The 15,677-nt window shown below is 37.2% G+C and overlaps 2 protein-coding genes across 5 annotated transcripts; both read right to left on the bottom strand.

Annotated features, from left to right (window-relative positions):
• Window positions 1-4,430: 4,430 nt before the first annotated feature.
• spata4 (spermatogenesis associated 4) lies at window positions 4,431-8,231 on the bottom strand. 2 transcript variants are annotated; one of them, XM_016670950.1, is made up of 6 exons: window positions 8,019-8,231; window positions 7,373-7,502; window positions 7,051-7,169; window positions 6,634-6,842; window positions 5,291-5,394; window positions 4,431-4,597 (listed from the first exon to the last, which is right to left on the bottom strand). In XM_016670950.1, the coding sequence occupies exons 1-6, from the start codon at window positions 8,114-8,116 to the stop codon at window positions 4,511-4,513; spliced, it is 747 nt and encodes a 248-aa protein (XP_016526436.1). In that variant the 5' UTR covers window positions 8,117-8,231; the 3' UTR covers window positions 4,431-4,510. The 2 variants fall into 2 exon arrangements, with proteins under 2 accessions (XP_016526436.1, XP_007551115.1); XM_007551053.2 differs by having other exon boundaries at window positions 5,321-5,394; window positions 8,019-8,230.
• A 227-nt stretch (window positions 8,232-8,458) lies between these two features.
• On the bottom strand, window positions 8,459-15,412 carry asb5a (ankyrin repeat and SOCS box containing 5a). 3 transcript variants are annotated; one of them, XM_007551055.2, is made up of 8 exons: window positions 15,039-15,412; window positions 13,831-13,910; window positions 12,309-12,416; window positions 11,916-12,066; window positions 11,373-11,507; window positions 9,993-10,184; window positions 9,729-9,857; window positions 8,459-9,674 (listed from the first exon to the last, which is right to left on the bottom strand). In XM_007551055.2, the coding sequence occupies exons 1-7, from the start codon at window positions 15,241-15,243 to the stop codon at window positions 9,730-9,732; spliced, it is 999 nt and encodes a 332-aa protein (XP_007551117.1). In that variant the 5' UTR covers window positions 15,244-15,412; the 3' UTR covers window positions 8,459-9,674; window position 9,729. The 3 variants fall into 3 exon arrangements, with proteins under 3 accessions (XP_007551117.1, XP_007551116.1, XP_016526435.1); XM_007551054.2 differs by having other exon boundaries at window positions 8,459-9,857; window positions 15,039-15,411; XM_016670949.1 differs by lacking the exon at window positions 15,039-15,412 and adding an exon at window positions 14,163-14,498 and having other exon boundaries at window positions 8,459-9,857.
• Between the last annotated feature and the right edge of the window lie 265 nt (window positions 15,413-15,677).

Here is a 15,677-nt window from a genome sequence, read left to right as displayed (position 1 = left end):
ACAAAAAAAAACTAGATGAAATACGGATAAATTATTTGAAAGTAAATAATTCTAAATTATTTTCTGTTTTGAATTTCTAAGTGAGCAAAAAGAAAAGAAAATATAAGTTATTAAGTTATTCCGAAACGATTTATAATTATAACAGTTCAGGGTAAATTAAAACATTCAGGGATTGGAGAAAATTCAGGATGCCATCGGAATGGGAAAGAAAGCTGTTTCTGCTAAGAGGTCAATAAAAGGGCCTGAGCCTTGGAGCAGAGCAGTTTCTGGGGTCAGAGGTCAGATTGAGTGCAGATGTGAATGCAACAAGATGTTCTATCTGTTAGTGTGAATATTGACACGTTAAACATCTGCAGTTAAATCCTAATTTAAATCACACATGTTGTAAAGTGCTATATAAATAAATTTGAAATTGATGTAGAATCCTTAACTCCAGACAAAACTCATACATGTCAGATAAACATGAATAATCTACTTTTATGATTTGTGAAAAATGTAGAATTGCTAACAATGTTGATTGTATAAGAGCTTATGAATACACTATTCTATACATTTTTAGTTTGTGTCCAGGATGTGTGGGGTCTGCAGAGACTCCTGGGCGAGGTCCTTCAGTTTTCTGTTTCTTGTTTTCATTTTATATTTACATTCAGCAGAACCTGCAGCAGATTTTGAGTCTGAATTAATAGAAATGGATTAATATAATACTGGGTCTGCAGAAACAAAGCATCCAATCTGACATGCAGATGACTTTCACACAGCTGTTGCTTGACTAGCAGACAGACGCGCAGTCCCAACCTTTGTCCCGGATAACTACAGATCAGCTTATTGTTGCTTTGTTAATGGGGATGAGAGATTTGCTGCATGAAATGGGGGAGGGCTGTATCTGTGGGGGAATCCTAAGCTTCCAAAGCTCCAAAATATCCCTTTGCCCAGTCAAGTTCACACACACACACACATGCACACACATGCACACACACGCACACCCTAACTAGCAGAGATTCTTCTGCTCTGGGTGCCATGAAGCTGATAGGAAAACTCAGCAGATGGTGAAACACTTTCCGAGGGCATTTTAAGGCACTGTTGCTTTCTAACATTCAACTTGTCTTTCTCTATTTTCATCACAGATGCGATTTATTTTAATATTTTAACAGGATTTAAGACCCATGTTTACTATCTTAGATTAATGTGCTTACATATTATTTCACAATAGGCTCCTTGAAAGTCTAAGCTACTGCTTGTGCCTATTACCAACAGAAGGAACCAAAGAACCTCGCACTAAGCTTATTAATGTGTCCTGGTCGCTCTCCAGTATGGGCTTTCCAGTTGCCATAGCAACCAGGCCTGAGAGATTGCCTAGTTGGAGAGACAAGTTGGTGCAGGATAAATATAAACCTTCTGCTGTAACTGTTGTGTGAAGCAGCTTATCCCGTTTCTCATTGTTAGTTTTCACAATATGATTATTTTTTGAAGGGGAAGTTTGGCACCGAGGATCCGGATTCTGATTTTCACTGTCCCTCATCTCCAGAAGTTAACCAGCGACAGACTCCTCCGTTTAAGTGCTGATGTGTGTTCACGCCCAGTCAGGCTGAGGGAAATCTAAAGGTCCTGAAAGATTAAGGAGGTCAGTTTGTAGCTCCTGTGGGGGAGGCTGTGAAAAAACCCACAGTGTCATTAAACCAGAATGGGCTGCTGCATGTCAGATGGACAGAGGAAATCTGATATTTACACCCACCTATAAAACAACAGATATCCCTTTATTCCTTGACATTAAATCAAACTGAACATGTCCTGTTTACGTCAGTTAGGATTACCAACGTGATTTTCATTCGGATTTCCAACTACTGTCAAAGTCTTTCATTACTTTAATCATATTCCAAAATATACTTTCCTTAAAATGTATTTTCATTTAAACAATATGGGACTTGAACCGTAAAGACAGTGGACAACATCGGAGTTCAATGGAGGCACACAGGGATGGATTTTAAGGCAACCTGCTTCCTTGTGTGACATTATGGCATGATCAAAATAAATAAATTAAAACTAAATAAATCAGGCAAAATGTGAAGACTACAGTGAAAACCTGACATCTAATACTTGAAAACCCTCTAAAAACAATTTTAAATGCTTATTTTAATAGCTCAAACGCCAAATATACCCTAGTATGCATCATACATACAGTGGAAACTGACTTGGTACAACAGCAGAAGCCAACATCTGGTTTTCCTTATCGTCTTGGGGTTCAACCAAATACCACCGAAGAAGATGAGTGGCGCTCCTGGATTGGCTGTTTTACAAACGCCAGCCAATAGCGTGTTAAGATATTTCAGCTTCGCAAACTGCATTTTCTTTCAAATATTTTAGGTATGCTGTATATAAATCCACAAATAGGCAGAATCTGTGAAACATTAAGGGCTTAGATTGAAAATATAAAGACAATAACAAAAACAATATTGCCTGCCGATTGTTTTTTCACGATATTGGATATCTTAGCAAGAAATACCCTTAAAATCAATTCTATTATAAGATCCTGGATGTTTTAAAATCTCAAATTAGTGATAATTTAAAGTTTGTTATTTTCTGCAGGATGTTTGTTGGAATTCAGTTTTAATGTTGGATTAAAACTGAATTGCAATCCAATAATCCAATAATTGGATTATTGCTTTAATGAAGTTTATCACTGACCAATCAGACGCGTTTTATTTGCTTTAGTGGAGCAGAAAAACACTTTTCAACTGGATGACCTGGTGGCTCAGCAGGCTGGGCTGCCTGAGTTGGATAGCCTCCTGTAAGCGACAGCCCAGAATCAGCTGAGGATGTGGAGATCATATCATTACAGCATTGTTCTATCTCTCTGTTGAAAGCGCGGCTCTTAGACCACAGGAGAGGCCAGGCACTCTGCCAGAAACACTTATCATCCTGACATCCATTTCTCACTGGCTTCACAGCTCAACTGTACTTTACGCCAAGCTTTCATGAGAGCTCAGAGGTTTGGGAGCAGAGAAGGCATCTTAGTCCAAGTGACTGTGAAAGGGTTTGGCACCAGAAACAGTTTAATCTGAACCAGTCAGTGTGCAGAGTCGAGCTCTTTTGTCAAAAATCACACTTCTTTCTTGAAAAGCCGTTGAATCATAAATAATTTGAATCTCACAAATGAAAATTGGTTGTATTGACTGTTTGGTGTCCACTGAGAGGAAACACCAAGTCTATACACCCAGAAAGAGCTTCAGTGTTTTAAAGGCATTCATTCATTCATTCATTCATTCATTCATTCATTCATTCATTCATTCATTCATTCATTCATTCATTCATTCATTCACCATACCAGAGAAAACCCTGCTGGGTCAAGAACTAGAAGTTCATGAAAAAAGTCACTGTGCAAACCTTTTGTTATTTTAAATATGTTTCTTACATATGAGTGCAATAAACATTTTTCTGCTGCATCTGTCTCATCATCACTACATGATTGAAAACATAAACGGCTCGGATCAGACTGATTTATTCAGCCAGTAGCGGACCGGGCTGGAAAGGTGTCGATTGATCTGGGTTACGACCAAAACGCTTTCTGAAATGTTTTACATGATAAACTTGATGTATCACTTCTGTTAATGTCGATTTTTATTTTAAACATTAACGACTTCTTTAGCTGTTTTCTCCCGTCATTTGTCCATCTAAAACATGCACATCAAACCACTGAACTTTGACCTAAGAGGTTGGCTCTTATGTGTTGTGCCAACACAGTCGTAAATTAAAATATGCATCCCGATGAGGTTTGTTTGTTTGTCAGATTAAAGGAATCTTTTGAAAATAGTAACATTTAAGTTGATATTAATAAGCCCACAACTTTTAAACAGTTTATTTATTGGTCTGATTTAATCTTGTAATTTTAAATGTCATATTTTTATTAATTGTATGTAGAAAATCTTCATAATTAACAGAATTAAAGGCTTTCAAACATCCATCTGTGTAATTAATTTATAGAATGTGTTTTTCTAGTGATAAAGATTCTAAAATAAATGGGCTTTTTAGTAATATTCTAATTTATAGAATGGGTCTGCAAATTTCACTATTCATTTTTTATATTTGCCACACATTTCATTAAGATTTTTGGTTCTAATACATTAATTTGAACTATTTTTTTAAACTTTTGTCTGCATCTCTGGCTGCTTGTTTTGGGCCACTGTGCTGCTGAAAGATTAAATGACAGTTTTAGCTATTTTGTTTCTACCAAACGATAAGATAGATATAATTCATCTAAATATGTTGTGTGTACATGTTCAGTGAAACACATTGCACAGCTAACTTTTTCCAAAATTCATTTAAAATGTCCTTTAAGGAAATAACTCTGACATGTCAGTAGTGTTATCCTGGTGGAAGGATTTATCTTCCATCACAATTAGGAGCTTAAAGCACCGCTTTATGTAAATCATCCAGATTTTTGAGAACATTTTATTGATGAGGGCTGAATAGCATTAACAGCTTTTTAGCCTTTATGGTGGAGGTTGATGGTCGGTCATCCTGATTTTGGCTCTTGCAGAGATTTCTTCTTCTTCTTCTTGCCTTCAATGTTTGACTGATCTGACTTGAAAAAAGGGGATAGCTGCAAAAGAAAAAAAAAACAGTGAACTCAGCTGATTTCTGTATTTGCCATTCTATAAAGTACTAAAAATAACTATACTGCATTACAATTGGTTGGATTTTAAATGTATGGCACTACACAAAGATCTAATTGTAACAGCATATTAATAGATTTCATGGGAATTAATTGCACCAAATGAATTTGGACTGGACTGGATCGTGTGCAATTTAACATGAATTAAACCAAAATTAAGAAATGTGTGCAAGAAAATAAAGCATTATCAATGTGTTTTATTTTATTTTTTTCATTTTATGGTAATTAAATAAGCAACTAGTTGGGTGGCTGAAGTGAGGAACCAGTATAAAATGAACTTCAAAACATTCAGTTATTTCTTTTAAAATACCTATTAAGAAAAAAAAGATAGTGTTTCTGTATAAACCTGAATAAACTCTCAAGGTTCCATGAGAATAGTGGCAATTTTTTATGAACTACATGCACTGTTTCATTTTTCTTACAGCTGCTGTCAAAATGGCCACACAATGCTGCCACCTACTGGTACGAACAAACACCGCAAACAAGGAGGCTCAGTACCTAAAATCAGCCACATTTCACTGTTTTTCAAACTATTTTATAACTAAGGTAATCATTCTTTGACATAGTTTTACTGAAAGATTATACTTCACCAATTCTGCAAACCAGTTCATGAATATTTACACAGTGATGCAGTGAGCATGAAAGGTTCACCATTGAATTTCTGACAGGTTGGTTCACTTTTATCTCCTTGTAGGAAACAGGAGCTCCTCTCCATGTTGACGAGTCTGGAAAAAAGAGAAAATATAGATATGGAACAATGAAACTAAGTATATTTTATCTGTTATTGAAACACATGGAGTCCTCATTTTTATTTGACTACAAAGAAACATGAACTAAAAATATCTATAATAAACATGGGACTTTGCACTTTGCAGTGGCATGGTGTGGACGATCCATGCTCAGTGCTGCAGACATTCACCATGTCTTGACTCAGAATTACATGCAGATATTTTGTTTTCATAAGACTTCTTTCAAATCCTTCTGACCTGCTAGGAAGACAGACATTTATTGTTTTCTAAGACAAAATATGCTTTTCATATTATGATAATGCATAATTTTCATAATATATCAAACTTTGATACATTATTTACAGTTGATAAACGTGATGCTTCTTAAGAGGGAAAAAGTGAGCTGAAATAGTTAAAAAATGCACATAAAGAGTTTTTTAAAGATATAATTTCATGTTGTGTAGTTTATCAAAACTGCACAATTGTAAACAATTCTTGTACATTTTGTCTCCAATGTTGTGATAGAATGAATGATCAAAATGTCACTATAAAATTTATATAAATGCAATGTCAATTTTGATGAAAAAAAGTAATGATTTAAATACATTAAAGTGGCTTTATCTAAATAACATACATAACAAAACAGGAATCATTTGATAATATAATTTTACCACTTGCTTATTTCTGTCATGATCCCAATCTAATAATATTAACTGTTAAAAAGCTCTATAAGTTTGACTTCTTCCATCACTTGATTACAAAAAAGATCAAACATAAATAAAGGACAAATGTCAGATTTGTCCTTTAACTATTGGACAAATATAAAAAAAACCACAAATATTACTAAAAACAGAATCAATCTTTGTATTGTTTGTAGACAGTTTGTTCATTTTAAGATCATGTTTGCCTCAGAATAAACAGGAATGTGGAACTGTGAAAACATGATGTAGATTATCCTGAATGTAGACTCTGACCAGAGTGAGTCTCAGGAAAAGAATGGCAGCAGCCAGGGGAGAAACTTTAAGTTTTATTTTGTGTTTATAGTTTTTGTATTTATGCTTATAGCATATAAATATCTGCAACAATAAACAAATATGCAAACAAATGTTTCCCTCTTAATGAACTTCCTTTATCTTAGTCGATGTAACTGTCGTCTTCTACCAGTTCATCTAAGTTGTGTGAAAACTAACTGCTGCTGCCACCTTTGTAAATCTAATCTAATAAAACAAGAAAGACCTGAAGTCCCACTGGTGGGGAGAGACCCGTCTGCAGCTGCGTGCTCCAGATGCCTGCCGCCCCTGCTGGTTTGTGCTCTCCTCTGGTTTGAGCTGACGTCTGACTCGGCCATGATCCCTGCAGCTACCAAATTGTTCCCGAAGGACCTTGATGATGTGGAGCGAGTCAGTGAGGAGTGTGGTGACTGCTGACCCTCGACATCTGTGACACTGAGAAGAGAGTGAATAGTTGGTCATCTGTTGTCTTTTGTCTTTACTTTATCAAAAGGTGATTTTGTGGATCTGACACATTAATTAGATTTAAATACAAAAACACATCAAGACCTTTGTAAATTCAAAGAGCAACAACATAAGATAAGATAAGATAAGATAAGATAAGATAAGATAAGATAAGATAACTAGGTTTAACTTATCTTACTTCTGATTGGTCAGCATCTTGTAAATGTCCTGCACCAACGCCTCAGCTGCTCCTGGTTCACAGTGTATGCTTCCATAAACTGCTTCCTTCGATAGCTCCAGGTTCTTCTTCTTCAAAAACTGGAGCAATAATAATTTTGAACACAAATAGTCCAAAAAATATTACCATGAGTTCTCATTAAAAAATGTATTTTAAGCTGTTTTATATTTATAATATTGCTATTTTAAAGGTTTCTTTGTATGTATATTTGATCTATTTTAACCACATGCTAACCAGATGTGAAAAACAGCTTGTTATATTTTTAGATTTTAATAACTCTTACCTTCTGTATCCTGCTCCAGTTCTTCTGCTTGGAAGAAAACGATACTCCGTTGTGATATGAGTACACTGAGATGTCATGGGGGTAATAACGAGAAAATATCTCGGCGACCAGGTAACCATTGGACAAATCCCTGGAAGTGGAGGAGAGAACACCGTTAAAATGAGCTGTGGAAGGAATTAAATGACCATTAAAATAATCAAAATATGAATCAAGTACATTCATTTGTAAATGCAAAGTTTAATCATTAAATTCTAACAGCAGTAATGAATGAGATACATGTCGCCTTTATTTAAACAAAAACACAAATCTCTTGTTTACTTAGAGATAAATGTTTACTCTTATTTATCTCAGCATTTACTGTGATACATAAGAAGAAAGCTATTAGATTATTTTATACTCAGATCTTCTAAGGTTACATACAGCTTAAAAATTGTTCTAATATCTGTACGCACAGATATTAGAAATGTCTGATGATTCTAGACATTTCTAGAGGTTTTGGAAAAAAAGCAAACTGTATTATTCATCATGAAGCAACTAATTTTAAATACAAGTTAGCGTGCATTCAGGTGGAAAGTTGGTGTTATTTACATTTTATCCGCTTGGAGCACATATTTTTATGAACCTAAAAGTGTAGTTATTGATATACCTTCGCAGATTCTTTGGGTGAAATGATAGTTCCAGATCTTGGAGCCACTTGATGACTTCTCTGTCAACTCCTGTCTTATGACCCTGAGAGTAGGACATTTTCCTCAGATGAAGAAGATTCAAGATGAGCTCTTGGACACCGCTAACATTTACTCCACCAGCAGTTAAGCTTCCCCCCCGATATGGCCTTTTTCTGTTTTTCCGTTTCTATGGCAACCAACCTGGCTTCTCGTTCTTGGCTTAACCTCTGCTGCCATCTAGCGGATAACTAACAGTTTTGATGGGAAATACAAAGCAAAGCGTTTCTGAAGACTAAATTATATTCAAAGGTACACACGTTTTATTTCGCCTACAACTAACAACGAGATGTTTCAGTCTAAATGTTTATTCTTCAATCAATGTTATATAAAGGTTATTTATCAAGGCAACATAAACAGAAAATCATGAATGCGCAAGAGTCAACTTTAAATGATCAAGTAGTGTTCAGTGCTTACAATATCAAATAAAAGAAATTTGTTCATGTATACTGTAGTGTGTTATTATAACATGAAAACCTCTTAAAACAATGTTTTTTTTCATTATAAAGTGCTTGTGTGATTTTAGTTGCTTTATCTAACAAGGCATCACATGTGCAGAACAGAAATGAAGTGATATTTACTTTTTCAGAGCATCTGGATGACCATAATCAGACTAGTGACCCCTAAAAGTTACAGCAGCAATTTCCTTCACATTCAGTGACCTCACAGTGAACTTTATGCACATGCACTTCCAGTCAGAAGTTTACGTCCATGCATTGTTGATTTGAACCATGGTACATTTATTTTACACACTTAGGACTTCAGAGTGGTTTTAAAAACATAAACTGGGGGCAGACGCTTGAATTCTTTGTGGATTTTCTGTAGTCTACTCATGGTAAAAAAAAAGAAAAAAGAAAAAAATTACACATGCAGGCTTAAAAATTAAGATTCACCCAATAATGTTTGAATAAATGTTCTTTAGTAATTTGCAGGGAAACCATTAAGAAGAATCTGACATGATTCTGGTTAGATATTTAACCATTCTTCTTTTTAGAAATGGAAATGGTTGTTTTATTTTTCTTTGTATGGACCCTGCTTTTAAGCGTAGTGGATGAATTATTAATAGAGCTGAGAGGCTGGGTGATTTTAAAAATTGTGCAGCCTGTTTTATGTATTACAAAGTGGTGCTGGTGTGTGTTTTGGGTCAGTGTCCCATTAGACTCCTCCTGTTATGTCCAATTTTCACTCTTCTCAATCACACTGCCCCAGCTAAAATGAAAGACATGAGTACATGTACAGGAACAACCAACACGGCTCCAGCCTATCATAAAGTGGAAAAAGCTAAAAGACGAGTTTCACCATCCAGAGTGAAGCATGTTTGGCATGGACTGGCCAAGAAAGACCGTCTACAGCTAGAGGGTCACAACTTGGACACAGTTTGCTGCTCCCACATTTATATGACATTGATTCTGATGATGGGTGGATATGAAGTTCTGAGCTGAAGTGCATCTTTTGGTTGGTTGGTGCAGTTGGGTACTTCCTTTATTCAGTTTCTGCTCTGTGTCTGGTTGAAATAATCCCTCATGGTGTGTTGGCACCACAGCATTACGGCCAAACCGGTTCTGATGTGTTTAGATTAGTTAAAGGTGTATTTCATAGAGTCCATTTAGGCGCACGGTGTCTTGGTTCTGCTGGTCATTGGTACTGCAGGTAGTTCTTGAGCCTGTTGGGAAGAGGAAGGTGGGAAAGAAGGTGGAGTCTGTCGCGGCCAACGCAGCTTCTGATGCACTGACGACACAACTGGCTCAGCAGGCGCGGCGTAGCTGCGAAAACACACAAAAATCTGACCTGAAAATTATTTGTAACAAATCAGGAAATAATGACATTTTCACTGGAAGTAGCCTGGATGTGAGGAATCATGAAGCCAAGTTAAACTGCAGGTCAGCAATAAGTCGTACCTTCGTAGAACAGCAGGAAGCCCTCTGTCAGACTGCTGGGTGGAGCCACATCTACCGGTCTCTGAAACTCTGTGTTTCTGGCATTAATATCAGCCCCAAAGTCCAGCAGCAGCTTCACCACGGCGGTGCAGTCCTTTTCTGCTGCTGCGTGTAGTGGCGAATCCAGGGATTTGCCTTTCTGAACATTTGCACCTGCATGAAGAACAGAATAATGATCTGAGATCAGATTCAGGTCATGTACAGTTTTTTATTCAGAACCATTAAATTCGAAGCTTCAGATTCCTCTGGCTTTTTATGTAAATCTACAAATTCACCACATTTCACATGAAATCCTTTAACCTGAGAACATTTTCATCTCATTACCTTTAATTGAGAGTAACAAGATTATAAGCATGAACAGTCAGCTGAAAATAGACAGATGTGATCAAACTGTATGATATGTTGAGTGTGGATTTTTTACTAACAACAACCAACCGTTCTCTCCTATTCATTCCCCTTGAACTTATTCATATTTTCACTTTACAATATAAGAGTACAGTGGAAGAAAAATGATGTGTGATTTTCACATTCAATAAGGAATTATAACCTATTTAGTGTGGTGTTCATCTGTAATCTAATATGCTCTATAACTATTACTTTTTACATCTCTTTACCTGTTATGTATGATGTGGTATATTACTATCTATGACAGGTTTAAATGTCCTATAAGCTTCTGGAAATGTGAAGTACTCCTACATGTGCAGTATCATTTACTTTTTACATTTGCCCTGTATTAGCATTTAAATTATTAAACATAATATTGAGTGCATATTCCAACTTCTTGCTAAATGCTTTTATGTGTCATATTTTTTGTATATTTTATTCTATTTTTATTTTTTTGACATTCCTATCATGTTTGCACTTGTGTATGATTGTTTGAAGAAATGAGTGCAGCACCTTCAAACATCTGGAAATTGTTCTCAGGGACGAAGCAAACGAAGCAATTCCAGTATCAAACCAGAAACCAGTGTGTATCAGAAGTTTGAAAAGCCATGACGTAATCATCATCTGGGCGTACCCTCATTGTTTAAAGAGATGGTAATTATTCTTTTGATTTTGAACCAAATAAATGTCTGACATGTTCCCTCTCTCATTAGAAATGAGCAAATAGACAATTTTGGTAAGTATAACGGACCTCAGAGAAGAGAAGTTTGGATTTTGTTGTTAAAGTTTCTCTGCATTAAAGTTTTGTTCAGTTTTTTTAGATTTTAGACTTTGTAAGAATGCGTTTCCACAGGGTATATCCTAACCTTTCATATTCTACTTCTACTTGTGTGGATGCGTAGGACTTGCATCTGTCTCTGAGGAGATGTAAATATCCACACTGCGCTCCGAGCTAACCTTCCTTCAGGAGTTTCCTGGCACACTCCAGCTCTTGGCAGATGCAGGCAGTGTAGAGCGCTGTACCCAGGTGAGGAATGTCCATGTCCACATCGGCCCCCCAAGTCACCAGGGCCTCAACACAACCATAATGACCTGGAAGTAATGGAGCATGAAGATAGTAATCAGTATGCGACAATGTGAGGTGATTCTCCAAGCTGTCTTCTCCAGTCAGGTTCATTTATTTTTAAAGCTGCTGGTTTTTTTTACATTGTAGGTCATTTAGAAAGGATGTTGTAGCAGAGCAGGAGACATAAACACAACTTGAAATATGGGGTTGAGTGTAAGCCCAGATAAGGAGAAATATTGATAGGGAAAACATTGCAGGCCATCAATGAAGCTAGGCTGCTGTTTCCCAGCTAGAAAACAGAAATATTTTCTTTTTCTTTTATGACTGTTTCTTTGGATGGATTGTAAACAGCTTATGACCTGCTAAAGCAGTTTTTCACCCTTTAATGTTGGCTTTAGGCTCTTTTCAATACACCATATTCTGTCATGTTATACCTTTGCTGGTCGCTTCATGTATCGGTGAAGGTTGGAATACAAGGCTCTGGGGTTTTGCTCCATTTTCCAAAAGGATTTCAGTGCAAGCCACACTACCCACCATACAGGCATTGAACAGAGGGGTGACTCCATCAATTGTAGATGCATTGACCTGTAAAAACATTTTTATTGTTATTTTTAGCCATCTTTAACAATGCAGGTTGACTAATGGCAAACGCCAGGGGGAACAATTGAAGGAGAGGGAACAATTTAATCGCTCTACAGTGTCCGTAGATGGAGAGCAGCACATCTCTCATTTGTTATCCCCTCCCGGAGTTTCCCATCCATGGAAATTACATTTGACCTCAGCAGAATGGCAACATTAAAGAGTCTCCAGGCCAGAATGTGACTTACATTCGCTCCTGCATCAATGAGCGCCCTGGCACAGGCAACATGGTCTGCGAGGCAGGCCTCATGAAGGGGTGTCACATGGTCTATAGTCAGAACATTCACATTGTGACCCTGGAAACACAGCACAGCAGCAGCCAGAGAGATTTAGTGGGAAATTTTGTTTTAAGAAGCACCCGGCAACAGACGCGCTCTGTCAGTCTCCGGTGGCGAACAATGGGAATTACACGAACATTATCAAAGCTCCTTGCACAAGACAGAGCCATCATCCTCAGTTATGGCTTTAAGTGATTACTGAACTTTACTGCAAAGTCACATTTCAGCTCCTCAGATTAATTAGCCTGCTAATTAAAGTGAAGATCAAACTGAAATCTGGTTAAAATTCTAGTAATTCACCATGTGAATACAGTCATGTTGTCACTGATGTGTCTGATGTGAACAAAGCACCTCATACTTCAGGGTATGGTCTTATGTGAGTGAGCCGAAGACGAATAAAATGAAGACTGCCGTTTTCATTTCTTTATCTTTATGAAATAAGAATATTTCATTTTGCATTGAGACACTTTTAGCCTCTAACACCGATAAACCCGAGACCTACAGATCCTGGGGCAACAGAACACACATCACAATGTGTCTCAACTTCAAACAGCAGTTTTGGGATCTTTTTGTGATCAACCAACATAAAGTAGTGCACTAAAATCAAGAGAGAAAATTTCATAATTTTTTTCAACTTTTTTATGAGAAATGGCATAAAAATGTGGCACGACTGTAGAAATACCTTTCCCATCAGTCACAAATCTTTGGGGTTATTTTCTTACAAAAGTTAGACATCTTGACCTGCCTTTCTTGTGAAATAACTCAAACTCAGTTAGTTTTGATGGGTAACATCTGTACACAATAAGGTTTTACCAGTGATTCACCAGTAACATTTGGTCTGGTTAAAAACTGGGCCATTCTAACACAGACATGTTTGATCTAAACTCTTTGGTATGTCAAAGGTTTTTTCTGACAGAAAGTGAACGAGTCTTTGAGATCCTTTCTTTCAGAATTGTCCCATGTTTAGCATCCCCACTGCATGATGCTGCCTCCACTATGTTTCGCTGAAGAGATGGTGTGTTTATGTTTTTGTGTTTATTTTGTGCAAGTTTGATTTAGGCTTGATCTGATTCTGTAAAGCAACAACTTACGAAAATATTAGTTAACAGGGTTAAAGATATCAATGACAATTTTATAGTTTGTTTAAGGTCTGTCACATAAAATCTCAACAGAATTAATTTAAGTTTGTGCTTTTAATGTAACAAAAACTACAAAAAAAATTTAAAGGATATGAATATTTTCGCAAGGGACTGTGTATGCAGCTCACTATGACTTCTACCCCATGCTTTCCACTCCTCTATCTCTTTATCAGACATCGAGTCTACAAAGGCACTGAGCGCAATTTAACAGCACCAGAGGAGGCAACAAAAGCCCAACATGTGTGCAGATAAGGGGACACACATTACCCTCTGAGAGATTGTGTTCCCTTCACCTGTAAAATGAGGGTCCTCAGGGCGAGGAGGCGGCCCTGACTGGCAGCGTCGTGGAGGGGTGAGCGGTCCGCCCAGGATCCTGCAACACGAATATAAATTCAGTGGTTGCTTCTACCCACATTTATTTCAGATTGATACGTCATGCTGTCCAGAGGAGAAACACGACCTTTAGAAACTACAATGAGGAACAGTACAAGAACCTGTCCCTGTGATGCTTAATCCAACAAGACATATTGTTTTAGCTGTATTGGTTCTAACCTTATATATTCAAGTCAGTATTGTGTAATGTGAAATGCACCCCTCGCCTGATCTCCCCCCACATCAGACACACCTGAGTCAATATCCAGAATAACAGCTGATGCATTCCACACGCTATCATCTTCATTGTTCTCCTCCTCCATTTTCATCATAAATTATAGATAACAATCACCTGAACTTCCTCCTTTTATTCATGCAGCATATTTTCCTCAACTGCCTTTAATTTCAAATACAGACATATAGAGAGACATCAAACAGATTCCTCCTAACAAGGAAGACCGTATCTACAGGAGCGTGACTAATATCCTGATTTGAGCTAATTGGTATTCCCTTTGAGTGATAGCTACAGATTATGTTGTTGTCGTGTCTGTCTTGCCCCAGAATGTGTCTCCACGGCGCTTGTCCCCGAGAATGTGGAGTGTTGTTTTGGTTGCTGTGTGAGTGTGACAGGGTGCACTGCATAGCTGGGAATGGAAAGTAGGGCAGGCTGAGGGGGCTGGAGGGAGGGGTGGAGGCAGGATATCATGACTGGGTTCTATTATTATATTAGAGAGAGAAAGCTGCTGGGCCGATCAAGTCTTCGTTTAAAATTGAATACTTCAGGATTTATAAGTGGCTATTAAGCATGAAATGAAAGAAAAGTGGGCATTAATTCATATCCCTGCTATAAATGGGCATATAATTAATGGCTTTTATAGTAAATGGATAAGTGAAACGGTATTTATAACACAGGAATCATGTAAATATGGTTCATGTGCCCTTGATTTATAACCAGGAGGATTTCTTACGTCTGACCTTACAGGTGATGTCAAAAGTGTCACCATGAGACTCCCTTAAATACAGATGTGTAGTTGTGTCATATTTCACATCATATTCTGCTTCAAATAACCCAGTTTTATGATAAACAGCTTCAACACAGTTATTCAAAAACTTTTCTCCTGGTACTCACTGTGTTGTTGACCGTAGTCATAAAACTCTGCTGATATCCGGGCAGCTTCTTTACGGTTCCCACGGACTATATAGAAGTATGTCAGCAAGTTGAGAGAAATCTTAACAAAAAGCTTGAAGCAGAACAGTGCCAAAATGCTAAGATAGACATTGGACAACTGGACTGCGAAAGGCTTGTTGGTGAGTTCCACCGCTCGGTCTGACATTTCCTCAAAAGAGCTTTGCTTATGAAGAAGGCAGGACCAGATGCTGCTCCAAAAGGCACAAGAGTTGGCTACTTTTCTTCCACTGTACTCTCTGATCGTCCGGTCCTGACAGAGTGCAGCCTGCAAAAAAATGCCCTGCAGCTGCTACTGGGCCTGAGAGCAGCGACTGCAATGTTATTAAACACTGCCTGTGGGTGTGTGTGTGTTCACAAGTTATGAAAATTACAGAAGTGCCTGTTTGGTCATGAGAATCTAACCTTTAGTAACAGTAAATTATATATACATGCTTCAAAAATATGCTTGTTGTAAGATTCAATAAATGGGTTTTGAACAACCTGCATTTTGTTTTAAAATCTAATAGTACATATTTTTTTATCAATCAGATTCTTTATGTGTGCTGTCTTAATAAATACTCATTAGAGGGTAAAAGTAAT

This window comes from Poecilia formosa, unplaced genomic scaffold (genome assembly GCF_000485575.1).
Source record: "Poecilia formosa unplaced genomic scaffold, Poecilia_formosa-5.1.2 Scaffold39, whole genome shotgun sequence".
Taxonomy (NCBI): domain Eukaryota; kingdom Metazoa; phylum Chordata; class Actinopteri; order Cyprinodontiformes; family Poeciliidae; genus Poecilia; species Poecilia formosa.
This window is presented reverse-complemented; position numbering and strand designations above follow the sequence as displayed.

What these genes read in the sequence shown, in the direction of transcription:
- spata4 (XM_016670950.1), bottom strand. Translation starts at nt 8,116, where the DNA reads ATGTCCTACTCTCAGGGTCATAAGACAGGAGTTGACAGAGAAGTCATC. An exon ending in CACCCAAAGAATCTGCGAAG is followed by an intron (nt 7,503 to 8,018) that starts GTATATCAATAA and finishes CTCCACTTCCAG; the next exon opens with GGATTTGTCCAATGGTTACC. An exon ending in AAGATGCTGACCAATCAGAA is followed by an intron (nt 6,843 to 7,050) that starts GTAAGATAAGTT and finishes CTCTCTTCTCAG; the next exon opens with TGTCACAGATGTCGAGGGTC.
- asb5a (XM_007551055.2), bottom strand. Translation starts at nt 15,243, where the DNA reads ATGTCAGACCGAGCGGTGGAACTCACCAACAAGCCTTTCGCAGTCCAG. An exon ending in CAGGAAACTCCTGAAGGAAG is followed by an intron (nt 10,185 to 11,372) that starts GTTAGCTCGGAG and finishes TTCTTCATGCAG; the next exon opens with GTGCAAATGTTCAGAAAGGC. An exon ending in CTTCCTGCTGTTCTACGAAG is followed by an intron (nt 9,858 to 9,992) that starts GTACGACTTATT and finishes GTGTTTTCGCAG; the next exon opens with CTACGCCGCGCCTGCTGAGC.